Genomic DNA, 16,027 nt, shown 5'->3' with positions numbered 1-16,027 from the left:
AGAGGGGGGGAGGGCGCACCCTGCGTGAGCAGGCAAGCAACAACAACAAAAAAGGGAGGGGCTGGAGGGCTCGGTGCACTCGGCACCTTCCTCCTCCTCTCCACTCACCCTCACGTTCACCAGCACATGGGTCTGTGCTTGAGAGGGTATGTCTCTCGATTTCCTCGTCTCTTTGGGTCTTTACCACACACCTCTCCTCTGTTGTTCATTCCTACACCTCTGTCTTTCCCCTTGTTTTCTCTCTCTCTGTACGCGTGCTTGTGTGTGTGTGTGTGTGTGTGTGTGTGTGTCACCTGCCGTGGCAAGTCTTTTCCACTTCACTTCTTACCCGCTCGTCCACTCACTATATCTGCTCATCCCCTGCCCTCCTTTGCTTCCACCCCCCCCCCCTTGGTTCTCGCCTTCAAACAGTGCGGCATTTTTGCCAACGCCCCCTCCCCACCACCACTACCACTAGTCGTCGTGTCCCACCTTTCACTTTGTGTGGCCCCTCATCGACCGGTCGCAGCGCATGGTTGTATATGTACATCAATCATCTCTTTCATTCACCATACTGAGTGTGTGCGTGCACTTTTTTGCCTGGGCTTTTGTGCATCAGTGTAGGTGTGGGTAACTGTGCACCATCCAAGCCTGATTTTCTTTCGCTCTTGCTCGCCTTCCTCTCTTCCCCCCTCCCCCTCCTCTCCTCCGCTCTCGTCCTCCTTCGCTACCACCACCACCACCACCGCATCATCATCGGTCCCACAGCATTCTTTCATTTCGCCTCCACGCGCCGTTTCCTTGCGCTCTCGTCTTTTCGTTTTTCTTGTTCGATTCTCTCCCCCCCCCCCCCCCCCGGGCACTCTCCGCCGTGTACATCGCTCCTTCTCGCTCAGCTCCCACGGCTCCCATCCCATTCGCTCCCTCCCTAAGGCTGAGACGCGGAACAACAACGTATGTGTGTTGAGTTTCCCCCGTTGTTGCTCGCTCCTTTTTCCTGACGCGGTCCTCCTCTCCCCGCCTCCTACGCCGGAAAGCAAAAACTAAAGAAAGAGAAAAAAGGCTGCTCGGGAACACACAAAACAAACATCCATGAAGTTGCCTGCCTCTCTTCCTTTGGCAGTGCTGCTTGTGCTGCTCACCTTGAGCGGTCTCGCAGAGGTGGCCCAGGCGCAGGGTCTACTCGGTCTACTGGCACTGCAGATGAAAGGGTACACGTCGTATAGCTCCGCTTCTCTGTTGAGCTCTGGCATAGCTGTCACGTACTCTAGCACTGAGACGACGTGCTTCGACGCTGGCGGCGTCCCAGCCAGCGACGCAAACACTCGGTTGAGCAACACCGTCGCGTACTGGATGAGTATCAACGGCGGTGGAAGCAGGAGCACTATCTACACTGGCTCCAGTGCGGCGCCGTCCCTGCCCAACACGGCCTGTGCAGAGCGTGTCGAGGGCGCCACGACACCGAACAGCGCCAACTGCTACTACCGCTGGCGCTACGGGTTCTACGACATGTACTCGTACAAAGACGAGCCTGGCACGGCGTACTGGGCTAACCTCTACCAGCAGAGCTCGGGAGACAGCCAGGTTCTGAATCAGTTTGAACAATTCATCTGGGAGCCGAAGGTCGACGCCTCAGGTAAACGATACCCACGTGGGTACTTTGGCGGCGTCGCCAGTTTCGACCCCGTCATGAGGGGTCTCTACCGCATGGACGCGCCACTAGTGCCGAAGAATAACGACCCGAACCCAACGAGCAGCTTTATGATTGTGTGCGAGCACCAGCTCTATCCGGAGAGGCCCCCCTTTACCACGCGCATGCCGCAGCCAGTGTTTGTGAATGGCTTCAAAACCCTCATGTGGTCTCAGTCGCACTGGTGGGTCATCTTCCTGATAGTAGCCATTATCATCCTGGCCTTCCTCTTCTTCATCGTCATCTACTGCTGCTTCACTTCAATGAAGCCAAAGGAGGAGCCGCCGCTGTTCGTGATGGTCATCCGCGAGCGCGTTGGCAAGGGGTACGTCGTCACTGATAGAGCATCCCAGGCGACAAACCAGCAGTACGCCGTGCCAGGTGGGATGCCGCTGCCACCGCAGATGCTGTCACCGCAGATGCTGTCACCAGCGCAGGAGGAGCAGCGCCGCCAGATGCGCTATGGACGCGGTTTTAATCCGCTGCAGCCGCACGATTCGGAGGACATGGCCGTGGGTGCGGCCGGTATCTACCAGAACGGCGGGCGCACTCAGTATGCCCACGGCAATGTACCCACGAGCTCGGATGGCAACCTCATCGGCTGCAACGCCGTGGATATCAGCGAGGAGGGCTTATCTTACCAAGGATCGTCACAGAATGTACAAGAGGCGGATGGCGCGGGAAATGCCCCCCAGGAGCCCAGCCTCGTCACCTCGAAGCGTCGCAGCATGCGTCGCAGTCGTAACCGCAACATTTCGCAGGCCTTCGACGATGTCGAGGTACCACAGGCTGGCGAGATCGATGAGGCGAACGTGAACCTCTAAAGAGAACGAGGAAACCACAGAGAGAGAGAAAGAGAGAGCATATCTGCCGCTCTCCCTCCTTCAATTCTTGCTTGAGAGGAAGTGGAAGTGGGGTACGTGGGATGTGTTTCGGTGTCTTGACTGACTCCTTCTCTCCCTACACCCCCCCCCCCCACCCTCCAACGACCCTCTGCTGATGTGCACATTTTGTGTTTTGTTTGCCTGTTTTTTCCACAGGAAGACCGCGACGACACACCCTCTCCTCCTGCTCCTCCTCGCCGCCCAGGAAGATATCTTTGGACAAGCCCATTTCAGTACACGCATGTACACGCTACCCCTACTCTTGTAGGCCACACACTCTCTCCGGGAGGCGTGATCTCTATTCTTCGCGTGATTCCACGGGGCAACGAACAAGCTCAGGAAAGAAAGATGAAGAGGCTCAACAACAAGAGTACTTGCGCGACTACTGTGTTGGCTACGGCGACTAGTGCAATTCTCTCCTGTGCTGGAATTGTTCCCCCCCTCCCCCTCTCCCTTTTCTGTCTGGACCCCCCCTCCTCCTCCTCCTCTAGGCTTCTGGGCTCGGTTCTCATGCTCTTTTCGTTCTATTTTTCTGCGGGCATGCATCGGTGCTTGTGGGCTGGTCTGCTGGTGTGAGTTTTCTTTGCTCTCTGTTCACGTTTCTCGCTTTTCACTGCCCCCACCCCGCAGGTATCTCTCCTTTGGTGGGTGTAGGTGTGTGTGTCCATGAATATTTTTATTGCCTCCCTGCCATAACCCGCCCCTTCTTCTCATCCCCTCCCCCCTCTACTACCCCCTTCAAGCTGGAGTTGTCCGCCTCTTTGATCCGCTGTCTTGGTTTGGTTTTGCTCAACCGCCTTCCACCCCCTCCTCACCTCTCCCTCCCTCTATTCACCCCACCCCATACACGTGTGAACAGCATACACGCACATACATGCTTCGTGTTGATCGCAGTTCACGCTCCTTCGCTCTCTCTCTCTTCTCTTGCATGACGGACTGTATGTGTGTAGGCGTGTATATGTCTATGTATCTGCCGTGTGTAGGGGCATGTGCGGACTGAGGTTGTCCTCTCTGTTCTTTTCTTTGCGTGATGTTGTTTTGTTCCCCGCGTTCTGAACGTGAGAGTATCGTCTGCTCTGATAGGTCAAGAGATTACAACCACCTCCCCGTTGAGCCCGCGCTCCTCAATTCACTTCACTGCACCTTTTCCTCTTATGCTCTTGCTTAGTTACTCTCTTTTTCTCTTTCCTACTGACCTCTACACATTAGGCATGTGTGTGTGTGTGTATGTCGGTAGGCATGAATGTGTCTCCTCCATGCTCTCCTGTTAGATATGCACATTATATCCTCTATGTAAATTTATGTATGCATATGTATATATATGAGAGAGAGAGTGTGGGTGTGTGTATGTGCCTAGTCATTGCGCGTTGCTTGTCCTTGGTGCTGTCGTGCGGCATGTATAGAGAGGTAGTGCACGTGGTGGTTATTCTTATGTTTCTTCCTTTATATATTTTTTTTGAATGGAATAATAGAGGTAGCACGATGGAAAGGGAAGAAAAAAAGAGAGAAGGAGGAAAAGGGGACTCCGATGAGACGCTCTCGATCGCGTTCCGCTTAATGCACACAAACATACACACACACCCTCTGTCTCTCTCTCCTCGTCGTTGTCCCTTGCCTGTCTCTTTCGTTTCCTGTGCATGAGAATGTTGCTTGACCTCTGTTTGGTCTCTCCTCCTCTGCATGTGCAGCTTCCTTGTGTATTCAAGTCTCTCTCAGCTGTGTGTGTATGTGTGTATGTGAGGTGGGGTGGGGTGGGGTGGGGCGTATATATATATACTGAGATTCTCCTTTGCATGTCATCGCTTCCTCTGCATCGCGACACCAAACTTGTTTGCTGCCCCCCTCCCCCCCTATTACCCATTCACTCATTCATACACACACACACATATGTCGCTTGTTTTTGTTCTTCTCTTTTCTTGCTTGCTTGCTTTTGATGTGGATGGACGCAGGGTCTGCTGTAACGTGCGCGTGTGTGCCCCCCTCCCCTCCCTCCCTCCCTTGCTTGTCCTCCGTCATTCCTCGCATTTTTTGCCTTCTCGTTTTTCTTGTTTTTTCATCTTCTCTTCTTTCTTTCTTCTCTTCTCTCGCAGATCTGCACAAGAGCACGTCTGCGCGTAAGGGAGGAGGTGTGGTGAGCTCTGCTGTGATGCGTGTCCCCTCCTCGTTGCCTTGCATGGGATGCCGAAGTGGGTGTGGCAGTAGAGAACAGGGTCCACAACAGAAGCAATGAAGGGGCTCTCCCACGCTCAGAGAGAAGCGAAGGAAATGGGATACTGACACACCGGGGTGCCGATACATGCTTGTGGCGATCACGCTCACTGGTCTCTACGTGAGGCACGTCACCCCACACACACACACACACACACCTTTGCAGGGAGAGAAGAAATAGGGAACGATGTACAGAGTGAAATAGAAGAGGTAAGGCAGTCCATCCATAGAGAAGGAAACAGTGTGGTCTTTTTCGTTGTCTGCACCTCTGTGCTTTTTCATAGACCTCAGCTCTCCCCTCGGCTCCCCCTCCCGACACCGCAAGCCCGTGAAACGAGTAGCCTATCCACCACTGTCTTCGTTTTTTGAGCTTTTCATGTTTGCGAGCTCATTCCCCCGCCTCCACACACCTTTTCTTTCACCATTGCCTCCTTTCCTGTTGTGCTGTTTCGATGGCTTCTTCCATGGTGGTGGTGAAACACCCACACACATACACACAGGCACAGGAGCATCTGCACTTTCACATATGCATGTGTGTGTGTGTGTGTGTCAATGACTCTATCCTTCCTCTTCGCCGCGAGCACCGCTGCCGTACTGGACACTTTTGTCTCGACGTTCAGTTTCACATGTGTCGTTGCTTCCCTGGCCTTTTCGCTCGCTTCACCTTCTGCCTACAAATGCGTCCAGAGAGTGGAGGACATAAAAAGGCCCTCCTCTTTTTTATATACCCGAAAAATGCGCCATCATGCAGAATGCCCTTCCCTTTCCCCTCTGCTTCAGCGTTTCCGCCGCATGTCTCTCTCAATGGCTCTCTCTCTCCTTATCCTTATTCCCTCCCCCTCTCCGCTACTCGCACACGCACACGTCGTCTACAAAGATGGAAGTTCACTGTGGCAGCGCATCAGGCAAACAGGCACAAAAAGCTGAAGAGACCACGAGGCAATCACAACAACAGGGAGACACCAGGAATTAAGACTAAAAACTGACAGAGCACAAGAGAGAAGCAGAAAAAAATAGGAAACGTGTCATCATCAACTTTGTGAAAGTTGTGCCCGTTGCACTGGCGACTCTCCATTGACGCGCTCTCTTCCCCCCCCCCTCCTTCTGTCTTTGCACGCTCAAGCACCTCTACAAAGTTTCTTGTCGCTCTTCGCCCCCTCAAATCTCTCTCGTGTGTTTCACTTCCTATCCGGCTGGGACTCCGTTTTGCCAGGCTTCGTTGATCATCATCTTCTTCTCCATCTCCATCTCCATCTCTCTCCGTGTATCCTTCGCAAGCACTCAGAGACACTGTGTTACGACAGGAAAACCACACCGAGCACTTAGCATGGCAGTGCAGCTCGATGGGGCAGTGGCGCCCCACCACATGGATGGCGCTCGTCGTCGTCGCCCCATCACTCTGTCCGTTGCGATGCTGCTGCTCGTGCTCCTCAGTTACGGCGTCGAGTATGTGCAAGGCTTTGCGTACGTGCCGGTGGTGACCACCTTCGTGAGGCCCGACCGAAGCGGCGACAAGATGGAAAGCCGTCTTCTCTGTCAAGAGGGTGGCGGCTACATTGCTGGCGAGCCAACGGCCGCGCTGCACACCGCTGTCATTCAGGCGGCACGCGGTGCCGGTGCTGCCACGGAGTGGTACGCGTACCTTGCGGCCAGCACGAACGCAAACCCCTTGATCAATTGCCCTCCACCCCTAGTTGACCACGTCATCGGCTCCGGCGCTGGCGCGTCCTTCGGCTGCTACTGGCGCTGGAACCAAGGCCGTTGGTCCGAGATGGACGATAACCCGGACTTGCCGCTGTACATAAGCCACGTTGGCGTCACCTTCTATGCCGGCAACTACTTCTTGGAACCGTTGTCGCCTTCAGTGAGCGTGTACGGCGTGCAGGGCGGCTTCCCGTCATGGTTCAACAAGACCGAACCCTTGAAGTCGCAACTGCGGCCGAGCGCCATGTTTGGCCAGGACCTTCTTGCGGTCGGGAACGGCGACACGTCCACCTGGTCCGACAACAAGGCCTCGGGTGGCTACAGCTATGCCGGATTCTCGTTTAGCGCCATCTACAACAGCAGTAAATGGAACGCAGATGCGCAGAAAGCGAGCCAAGCGAACTTCTGGGCTGTGTGCCAGGCACAAGGCTCGAGCCGCATGATGTACGAGCAGCAGGACACCTCCAGCAAACTGCAGAGCCTCTGGTGGGTCGTCTTCTTCGTCGCCCTCCTGGTGCTGTGCTTCGTCGTCTTCGTCTTGGCGGCGTGCTGTCAAGACAATGAAAACATGGACGAGCCGCCGGAGGACGCACCGGAGTGGGCACAGGAGGAGACAAAGCAGGTCACGCACACCAAGTCCTTTCTGTCGACACGCTCTTTTACGCAGCAGCACAGTTGCCACAGCTCAGACGACGACATGAGTGTGAGGAACCCGAGGGAGGCCTGCCAGCAGAATCAAAGCAACATGTACGGCGCCAACCACAATACAGCGAATCAGCTGCCGTACAATCAGTACCCCAACCCGCTCTCGAGCCAGAATGGCGCCTACAACCAAGGAATGAATAATCAGTACAACGATCATAGCCGCGTTACGAACAACTGGATGTAAGGCGCAGGGTGCAACAACAAAAAAACGCAACGCAGCAGCGATACGTTGGGGAAGAAGTGCGGGCGTGCGCCCCTTAGAGGACCAGAGAACAATGACCCGACTGACCTGCTCCACAACTATGTGGCTCACGCTCTGTGCCAACTCCATTAGCCGTGCACACCAGCTGTTTTGCTCGGTGACACGCGTCCCTCGCTATGTTCTCTTTCGTACCTGGCGCCTTGCTGCCATCCTTTGTTCTCGGTGGTTTGTGAATGTACTTCGTTATCAACGAGGTGAGAAGGGAGCGTGTCGTCAGAAGTCAGAGCAGGGGAAGAGGGACGAGGGGGAGGGGGAGGGGGGAAGGACGTCGTCGTCATTCACGCCGACTCACTCGCCCATGTGTGTGTGTGTGTGCGAATCACGACTGCGACTTAGGTGATTGCCGCGCCTCTCTCTCTCCCCCTTCTCGCCTCCCCCCCCCCCCCTCGCTTCTACCCCCATCCTCTCCCTCTGTGTGTAGTCCTCTGGAACTCCTCCTCCCCCCCCCTCCCCCGCTCTTGGGTGCCTTTGCCCCCTCTTCTCTGTATGTGTATGTATGTATGGGGGGGTCTATATTACCTGTGCTGTGGTGCACGTCTGTTGGGTGTTTATGATTAGTAGTGTTATTCGTTGCGCCCTTTGCTGGGGATGTCCCTCGTTATACTCCATCGTTTCTCAGTTTCGCTCTCTTGGGCGGATTTGCAGTTGGGAGGACGGCGGGCGGGCAAGGGGAAAAACAGCAATGCCACGCATACACACACACACACACGCACACGAGACACAGCACCCTTCCTTCATGCGTTCCACTAATCGCTTCGCAACTCTCTCTCTCTCTCCCTTCATCTTTCGTTGACGCTCCTTTCATCACTTGTCTCCTCTTTCGCCACTGGTAGCTGTCATCTGATACGTTGGCCGGAGAGGGGGGAGGACCCTTTCTCATTCTCTCCATGATGCACGTAGTGAACGCGCTTGCATGAGAAGAGGTCAGAATGAAGAAAAGGGTGGCGACAGCTCTGGTGGACGAGGATCCCGTGTATCTCCCCTTGCGTCTGTGTAAGGGTGGGCGCCCGTTGTATACCGCGCCTACATTGATTACCCTCTGCCTTGGGCCACACTCGATGTCCCCTTTCCCCTCTGCGACCCCGCTCTCCCCGCCATACCAGTATTGTGGGCTTTTACTCTCTCTCGCCTCTGTGTGAACGTCTCCCAATTTCTCTCGATGAGTTAGCTTGCTTCACTGAAGTCTCTTCTGCGTGTGTGTGCGGCTTCTGTTAGTCGCTCCCCTCTCCCGCCTTCCCTTACGTATTCGCAAGTGTTGTCGCTTGATGGGATAATCGCGTCTGTGCTCTTCTTCAGTGGCACGCACGCGCCGTGAGAGGGAGGGGAGGGGGGAAGAGGGTGGATGATTAAAGGACTGGTACATGTCAGCTATTCTTTTAAAAAGAAGAAAATGCACTGCCCTCCTCCAGCAGTGCACAACAAGCGACAAGGGCACGCAGAATATCTTCCATGTATAGTATATCCCCTACTGTTTCCCCCCTGAGCGTGCGTGCGTGCGTGTGTGTGTGTGTGTGTATATATACCCGACTATGTATTTCTCTCTCTCTCTCTCCCTCTGTGGGTGCGGGTATCTTCTTTCATGTTTACTTTGTTTTGCTTTGCTCGCCTTCCCTCTTTCCCTTCGCGAGTCTTGGGCTGTCTCCCCTCCTCTTTATGTGTGCCTCCACTCACTCCCTTTTCCTGGGCAATATTTGCTCCCCTGTCGCCCCCTTGGCCTGTATCATTGCCCTCACAACACACAACGCGCACACGCTCGTGTTTACGTAGGTAATGTATGGGCATGTGCCTATGTGTTTCCCCCAAAGTCGAACATGTGCACATGCGCCGCTACACGCACGCAGGACAGACAACGGAAGCCGAGTGTCATGGCGAGGTGCGGTAGTTGATGCGTGTCGGGCTTCGTTACGCATCTCCCTCTTTTTTTCCTGTTGGTCTTTCGGTGGCTTTGCGCGATCCATTACTCTCTCCTTCGCTGTTCCCCCCCCCCCCCCATCGACTCGTTTTGTGTTTTGTCGTTGCTTTGCTTGTCTCTCCTTTGGTGGCGGGTTGCTCCCCACCCACCCACCCCCCTCCATGTGAACCTTTTTTTTCTCTCTTCACCGCCATGTTCCTATGCCTCCCCCTCCCTCTTCTCGGCTAGGTAGATGCCCCCTATGAAGATGGTGCTCTCTTTCTCCCTCGGCCTCTGTGCACATAGCCCGCGTGTGTGTGTGTGTGTGTGTGTGTGGGTGTGTATGTGGGTGGGTGGGTGGGTAGGTGGGTGTGGTCTTTCACCTTTGCTTCTTGTCAGTTTGGTGCTCTCCTTCTCGCATATTCTTCTTCCTTTTCTTGTCTAGGACATCGCCTGTCTTTCCCCTCCTTCAGATGTTAGAGGCATCCACGCATAGTCGGCCTACCCCTTCCTCCCGCTTCCTAGTCCATCGCCAGCTCTGCCTTGGGCGCATACACGTGGAGAGTTTGAGAACCGAACAGCAATGCACCTGCTCAAAGCACACCACCTTCTGCCCTCTGCGCTCTTCTCCTCTCTCCCCCCCCCCCCGCGCATGCGTTTGTGTCTCGCTTGTCTCTCTCTCCGCCATACGGGTCACCATGCCAAACACTGTCCACGAAGGGAGTGAAACACACAGCGGCGTGACGCGTAGAGGTGTGAACTGATGTCCGGCAGTAAGGGGGAAGAGAGAGGGAGCGAGATACGGATGAGGCAGGCAGACGAACAGAGGCGTCCAGTGATGACCTGCAGATCTCCCCTCCTCTCTAACACTTCTGCTCCTCGTCTTCGCTCTCTCGCGGAAAAGCGGGTCTGACGGGGGGGGGCACATACGCACCCTGTAGCCTTGCTGCGACGTCCGCTCTGGTAGATGACGGCAGCACAGCACCGAAAGAGGCAAGGCGTGGCACGAAGACACCTGCGCTCGCGTCTTTGGCTCTTCCGCCTCCCCTCATTGCCTATGAATGCATGTGTGTGTGTGTGTTACCTATAGATGCTCTTCCTCTCTCTCTCTTGGTCCTTGCTCTCGCCTTTTTCTTTGTGGGGTGCATGGGCTTGTGCGGCTACGCCATGAAGATGGCAATCGCTACTGCTGCTGCTGCTGCTCGTTGCCGCTCATGTTAGGCGTTGAGGAGAGAGTCTCACGCTACTTCGTTGGCCCTCCTAATTTGTCGCGCTCTTTTCGGTGTTTCAGGATTGTGGACCCCACCTCGTGTACTCCTCGTCGCCTCCCTTCGTCTCCGCCCGCAGGGCGCGTGCAGTAGTCACTGGTGGTTCAGTCCGGCACCTTCAATTTGAAGAGACTCCTCGTGGCTGTGGATGCGAATGGGTCCCCCCCCCTCAGGTTTATGCCTGGCACCCCACTTCTTAAGGCCACAGAGAATAGCCCCCTCCCCCTGGAGGTATGCTGCACACGTCTTTCATCGCACACCGCGTTGCCGCTGAGGCCACCGCGGCGCCGATCTCGTACCGGCATCAAGAGAAAATTCGCCTCTACCGTAGCTTGTTGAAAGGGGCGCACGGCTTCCCGTTGCGCTCGCGCCGTGACGTCATTACCGAGGAGGTGCGGTGTACTTTCCGAGACCCAAACAATGAGCAGCTGAGCGAGAAGGACATTGACTACCGGCTTATCCTCGGATGGGAACGGGCCAAGTCGATCAAGACGTACGCACAAAATATGCACTGGTTTCACTCGCGAGATGAGGTAACGAAGGAGATGATGTACTTCTCCGAAGAGCGGGACCGCAAGAAGATGGCAGAGATGCGCCGCTTCAACCAGGTCGGCGATGTCCGCCGCAAGACTCAAGAGGTGACGGAGTTCAAGTCCACTTACTACAATGTCCACCCCGACTATCACTGGAAAATTGGCCAGAAGCCGCTGACTCACTCACGGGACGTGTGGCGCGCACGTGGGCAGTACGGCTCGGACGTGGGCGGACCGCGGCAGAAGTTTTTTGTGCGTCGCTTCAAGGCCATGTTTCCGCAAGGCTGGTGAGCGGAAGTAGAGAGATTGGGCAGGACTGAGAGAGGGGGCAGTGAGGAGGAGGAGGAGGGTCATTGAGGGTTCAGCTGGGAGGTGGCAAACAATGCGTCATCTCGTGATTGTTGTTGCTGTAGTGGCCCAGCCGCTAGAGATCGAGGGAATACCCCGAGCAACACTCAGTTAAGTGCGTTGATTGCGCCGCCTCGACCCTTCCCTCCCCTTCTTTCCCACTTGCCTCGTCACCCTCCCCCCCCCTCCGCCAATCGACGCTACGCACGCACCCCTCCCCCTCGTGCTCGCTACTCCTGTCGTGTTTCTTCTGTATGCCCCTGTGTTATCCCCCACTGTTCTCTTCTGTGTCTGCCTCTGCGTGTGATGTCTCTGCCAATGCCTGTGCCTCGGTGTGCCTACGCATGCCTGTAGACAATGGGTGGTGGTGGTGAGGCAGACGCTCTTTTGGCAGCTGGACAAATCATTATGGTGGTTGACTTCTCGTTATCTCTGACCCCCTTTACCCCACTCTCTCTCCCTCTCTCCCTCTCCAAGCGCAGAAGGCGAGGCGCGTCAAAGGGAAAAATATCACAGCTCCAACCACAGCGCCTGCACGTGTAAGTGGGTCTGCTGTGTGGGTGCGTCTCTGTGGGTTTTTCTCCGGCGGGGACAGACGGACTCGTAGCATCGATCGATTTCCCCTGTCTCGTCACCTGCGGTGCTGCCAACTGGAATGCCTCACCTCTCCTTTATTCCCATCGCCTTCTCCCTCTTCCTCCCGTCCGTCCTTCTCCCCATGGCTTCTGCTTGTCCCCCTCGTCCCTCTCGCGTGCGGCTCTTATCTAGCAAGCAGAGTTTACCCCACCAACACTAGCACAGGCACACACGCCCATATCCGGCCATTCGCCCCTCCTTTGTTGGAGAAAAGAAAGACGGCTGTGCTGGTGTGAGCGTCGCACCGCCAGTACCCACCACCTTTAGCTAGACAGCTCTTACAGTTGGCGCGGACGTTGTGGGCGGTTCGCGCAGGCACTCACCCTTAACTCTTCCCCAAGTCCCCTCTTCATCATAGAGATCCCGTGTGTGTAGCATCTTTTTCTTTCCACTCTCTGAGAAGATATTTGCATCGCTCTCCTCCCAAATCTTCTTCTCCCCCAACCCCCACCCCTTTCCTCAACGGCCTTTATGGACGGCACGCGTGAGCAATCAGGCAGCTGCACCAGCGTTGCCATTGCCCGCCACGCGGCGTCCCCCGGCCCTTTATCGATGTCCTTCCGAGCTGCTGGGATCGAGTTGACTGGTGCGACCCCTGTGATGGACAGCGTTGGCGCCTTCACAACCATCGCGGCGAGCACGCGCCGGCACGTTTCCCCCACCAACCGTGATACCTCAACCACTGCTAGTCTTGGTAGCGGTGTAGGTAGTGCTGGGGGCTACGCTGAGAGACTAGCGCCGTTCTCACACTCGGTAATCAACGCATCTGTTCCCTCTGGCGCGTCCATCGCAGGCAACAACCATCCGAGCTCTGATAGCCTCAGCACGCGAGTTGGCTCTGCAGCGGCGACCACCAGGACTGAGGCGGTGGAAAGCCACTTGACAGCTGCTCAAAACGGCGAGCGCGGCGATAAAGGAATCATTACCAGCCGCAGCCACCGCGGCGTATTTCCTGGAGAGGCAACAGGAACAGCCACAGCAAAGATGCTGCAGCGTCCAGTGACGGTGACCACCCCACAGCCACGTCCGACCTCTTCCACGCCCTCAGAATCCTCGTCTTGCTTGGCGATGGAAGGGTCGAGCCGCGGCTTCGATCAGGTTCCACAACAAGGCCAACAAGCAGTTTCTCCAGGAAGGCTTTCTTCGTACGCTCTCTCGTCTACCGGCGTGCCTGTCCAGCACCTTTACCGCGTTCCTTCAGCGTTCTACGCGCACAATGGCGTCACCTCGTCGGCGGCGCTGTCGATTGTACGAGACCGCTGTGACCGTGGCAACACCTTCACCGTTCCGGCTCCCTCGTATATCTCCGCCGAGGACACCGCGCAGACGCACGTGCGACGGCTACCGGGGGCGAGTTTCTCTTCAAGCGACATGGATGCGCTAGAGGAACGTGCTCGTCGCGCCGCGGAGCTGCACGCCAGTGTTGATGTTGGCGACGAGACCGAGACGGTGTTGGCCTGGGCAGCGGAGAGTCGCTCGGGCAAGACAGGACGTGTCCAAGTCCCGGTGCCGTCGTCGTTGTCGGCCGTACGTGTGGCCCGTGGGTACCGTCGCTCCCGCTGTCGATCCATATTGGGCTCTGAAGACGGGCCGCCATTGGACAGTGGCAGCGTCAGTTTAGTTCCTGGGCCAAAGCGACGGCGCCGGCACGAGGGCGTGGGGGGCTCTGTGTACGTGCAGCCGTACCAACGCCTCAGCAACACGAGCATCCGTGATGACGGCGGCACCCCTGCCGTGCCAACGCGGTGGCTAACATCGCCGTCCGTGTCATCCTCGTCATCCATAGTGTTCGCGTCTCCACAGTCACCGGCAGTGGCACTCGCTTCCGCGGCGACGTCAACGAGCGGCATCAGCGCCTCCCGACCACGAGTTGCCCCATCGCCTTTCAGCGCGGTCCTCGCTTTCTTTGGCGCTGTGCCATCGAGGACAGCGGCGATGACGGCGAGCGGCACCGGTCCGTTTTTGAGGACTGCCACTACACCTCCCACAGAACCGCCTGCGTGGGTGCGGCCGTGGGTGTTGCACACCCTCTCGCGTGCCTTCGCTGCTCACCTCGCGCGCGATGTGGACGCCTCTGTGGCAGCGGCAGCCAGCTTCACCTCGACCCCAGCTGCTAGCTCTGCTGGTACTGTCACTCAGAGCCTACATTCATCCCTTCCTGTGGCGTTCTATGCTTCCGCTCAAGCAACGGAGACCTCCGCGTCAGCGCAGCCGCGCACGCTGCGGGCCGCTCTGCTGCTAATCTTCGATGGGCTAGAACGACTTGAGGCGGGTCTGGCGGAGGTGCTGGTGGGCACGCCGAACGCGTGCCACTCGCCAGACGCTGGCCATGGCGTGAAGGTTGATGACTGTCGCGCGTCACCACGCGTGAGAGGTCGAGTCCCCCGTGCACCTTCCCCCACCTCTGCGGCAACAGCGGCTGAGTCAGACGCATCTGCTGGATTTGTTGAGCAGCTGCGCCGTCTTACGCGACAGTGGTGTGAAGTACTCTCCCAGTGGCCGTGCGAAGTAGTGACGCTCGGCTATGTGGAGTGGTGGCTGGGGCACGCGATTTGGACCGATCTTGTAACGTGTGCCGCAGACGCGCGCGTCGCCCTCAGTGCGTTTCCAGCGACTTCAGAAGCGATTGATGAACAGGAGACGAGGGGGCGGGGGGCCGAGACCAGCAATGGGGGTGAATGGCAGCCGCCTCAACCGCCACCGCAAGTGCCGGCCTTTGCCCTACAAGGCATCCTCGCGGCTGCTGCGACAGAGGGCATGCGCACGCTTTTGGACGCGTTGGTGGACGCCTTTGTGCGCGCCGTCAGTGATCTGCTACGCAGCACTGACGCTGTTGGCCAACCTCGAAGCGCGGAGCGCTCTACCTCTTGCCGCAACATCCAGGTGGAAATAGCAGGCGCTCCGATAACGAAGGCACAGCACACCTGCATGGCGCTTCTTCGCCTTTTTACGTCTCTCTACGCGAACCCACCACCAGTTCTTCAGCAGCTTCTGACGCTGATACGTGGTGAGGATTGTTTCTCCTCCACGGTGACCAGCGCGGCTGCGAAGGGCGATGCGAGAGAAACGACGCTGCACGACGATGCAGACTCACCAGCGTCGCCGGGTAGTCTCTCCACTACCACAGCTGCCGCTGTTGCAGGTGAGGGTCTCAGGCAACGGCCGCACCCACACCCACCCCCATCATCTTCGTCTTGGTTATCACCGTGTGGTGCACCCCCTGGCTCGCCATTTGCTTCAGTGGTGAACCTCAGTGCACTGGACGCTTCACAGTTGCGGTCACGTGTGTGTCAGCTACAGTACCAGCTCCTCTACGCTGTATGCCGTCTCTGTAACGAGCTGCCCATGCGCTGGCAACCGCAGGACTGCACTCGGGACGCTGAGGAAGGTGAGAGCAGCAGCGTGCGAGCCAGCAGCGCCACCTACATGGAGTTTTCCCCTGCTCTTCGACACCAGAGTGACTGCGAGATGGCAAGGTTATCCTTGTTCGCTACAGCGGCGCGGTTGGCGGCCACCGTATCGGCTCTGCTCCTCCACGTTCAGCTGCCCATGAAGGGAGACCTGTTGTGTGTCGCGGGCCGCTTGGCGCAGTGGCGTGCGGTGCTGCTCCGATCGTCGTGCATGAACGAGCGTGAGTACACGGCGACGATGGGTCACCTCTGTGCGCTCATGACCCAGGCCATGTGATTTGCGAGAATGTCGCTCGTGGTGGCTGATTCACCGGATCGAAGACATCCTCGAAGGATCGTGCCGTGATGGGTGAGTGCAATACACTATCGAGGGGAAGAGCAGAAGACATATATTTTGGACTCCCTGCTGTAGTGTCTGTGAGGGAAGGGGGGAAGGCGGCAAGTGGCAGTACCGCATTGGCCAGTATAACTCCTCCCTCCATCAGTATAGCCCTGATGAGCACACACAC

General features: G+C 56.9%; 4 protein-coding genes across 4 annotated transcripts; all 4 read left to right on the top strand.

Moving 5' to 3' along the window:
• Positions 1-1,071: 1,071 nt before the first annotated feature.
• LBRM_13_1090 (conserved hypothetical protein) lies at positions 1,072-2,493 on the top strand (the record flags this gene model as incomplete). Its single annotated transcript, XM_001563201.2, has 1 exon — positions 1,072-2,493. The coding sequence occupies one exon, from the start codon at positions 1,072-1,074 to the stop codon at positions 2,491-2,493; it is 1,422 nt and encodes a 473-aa protein (XP_001563251.1).
• Positions 2,494-6,088: 3,595 nt separating this feature from the next.
• Positions 6,089-7,354, top strand: LBRM_13_1080 (hypothetical protein, unknown function; the record flags this gene model as incomplete). The annotated part of the gene is made up of 1 exon (XM_001563200.1): positions 6,089-7,354. The coding sequence occupies one exon, from the start codon at positions 6,089-6,091 to the stop codon at positions 7,352-7,354; it is 1,266 nt and encodes a 421-aa protein (XP_001563250.1).
• A 3,470-nt stretch (positions 7,355-10,824) lies between these two features.
• Positions 10,825-11,415, top strand: LBRM_13_1070 (conserved hypothetical protein; the record flags this gene model as incomplete). The annotated part of the gene is made up of 1 exon (XM_001563199.1): positions 10,825-11,415. One exon carries the CDS (start codon positions 10,825-10,827, stop codon positions 11,413-11,415), a length of 591 nt encoding a protein of 196 aa, XP_001563249.1.
• A 1,164-nt stretch (positions 11,416-12,579) lies between these two features.
• LBRM_13_1060 (conserved hypothetical protein) lies at positions 12,580-15,795 on the top strand (the record flags this gene model as incomplete). The annotated part of the gene is made up of 1 exon (XM_001563198.1): positions 12,580-15,795. One exon carries the CDS (start codon positions 12,580-12,582, stop codon positions 15,793-15,795), a length of 3,216 nt encoding a protein of 1,071 aa, XP_001563248.1.
• Between the last annotated feature and the right edge of the window lie 232 nt (positions 15,796-16,027).

The sequence above is a fragment of the Leishmania braziliensis genome, chromosome 13, assembly GCF_000002845.2.
Source record: "Leishmania braziliensis MHOM/BR/75/M2904 complete genome, chromosome 13".
Classification (NCBI taxonomy): Eukaryota; Euglenozoa; class Kinetoplastea; order Trypanosomatida; family Trypanosomatidae; genus Leishmania; species Leishmania braziliensis.
This window is presented reverse-complemented; position numbering and strand designations above follow the sequence as displayed.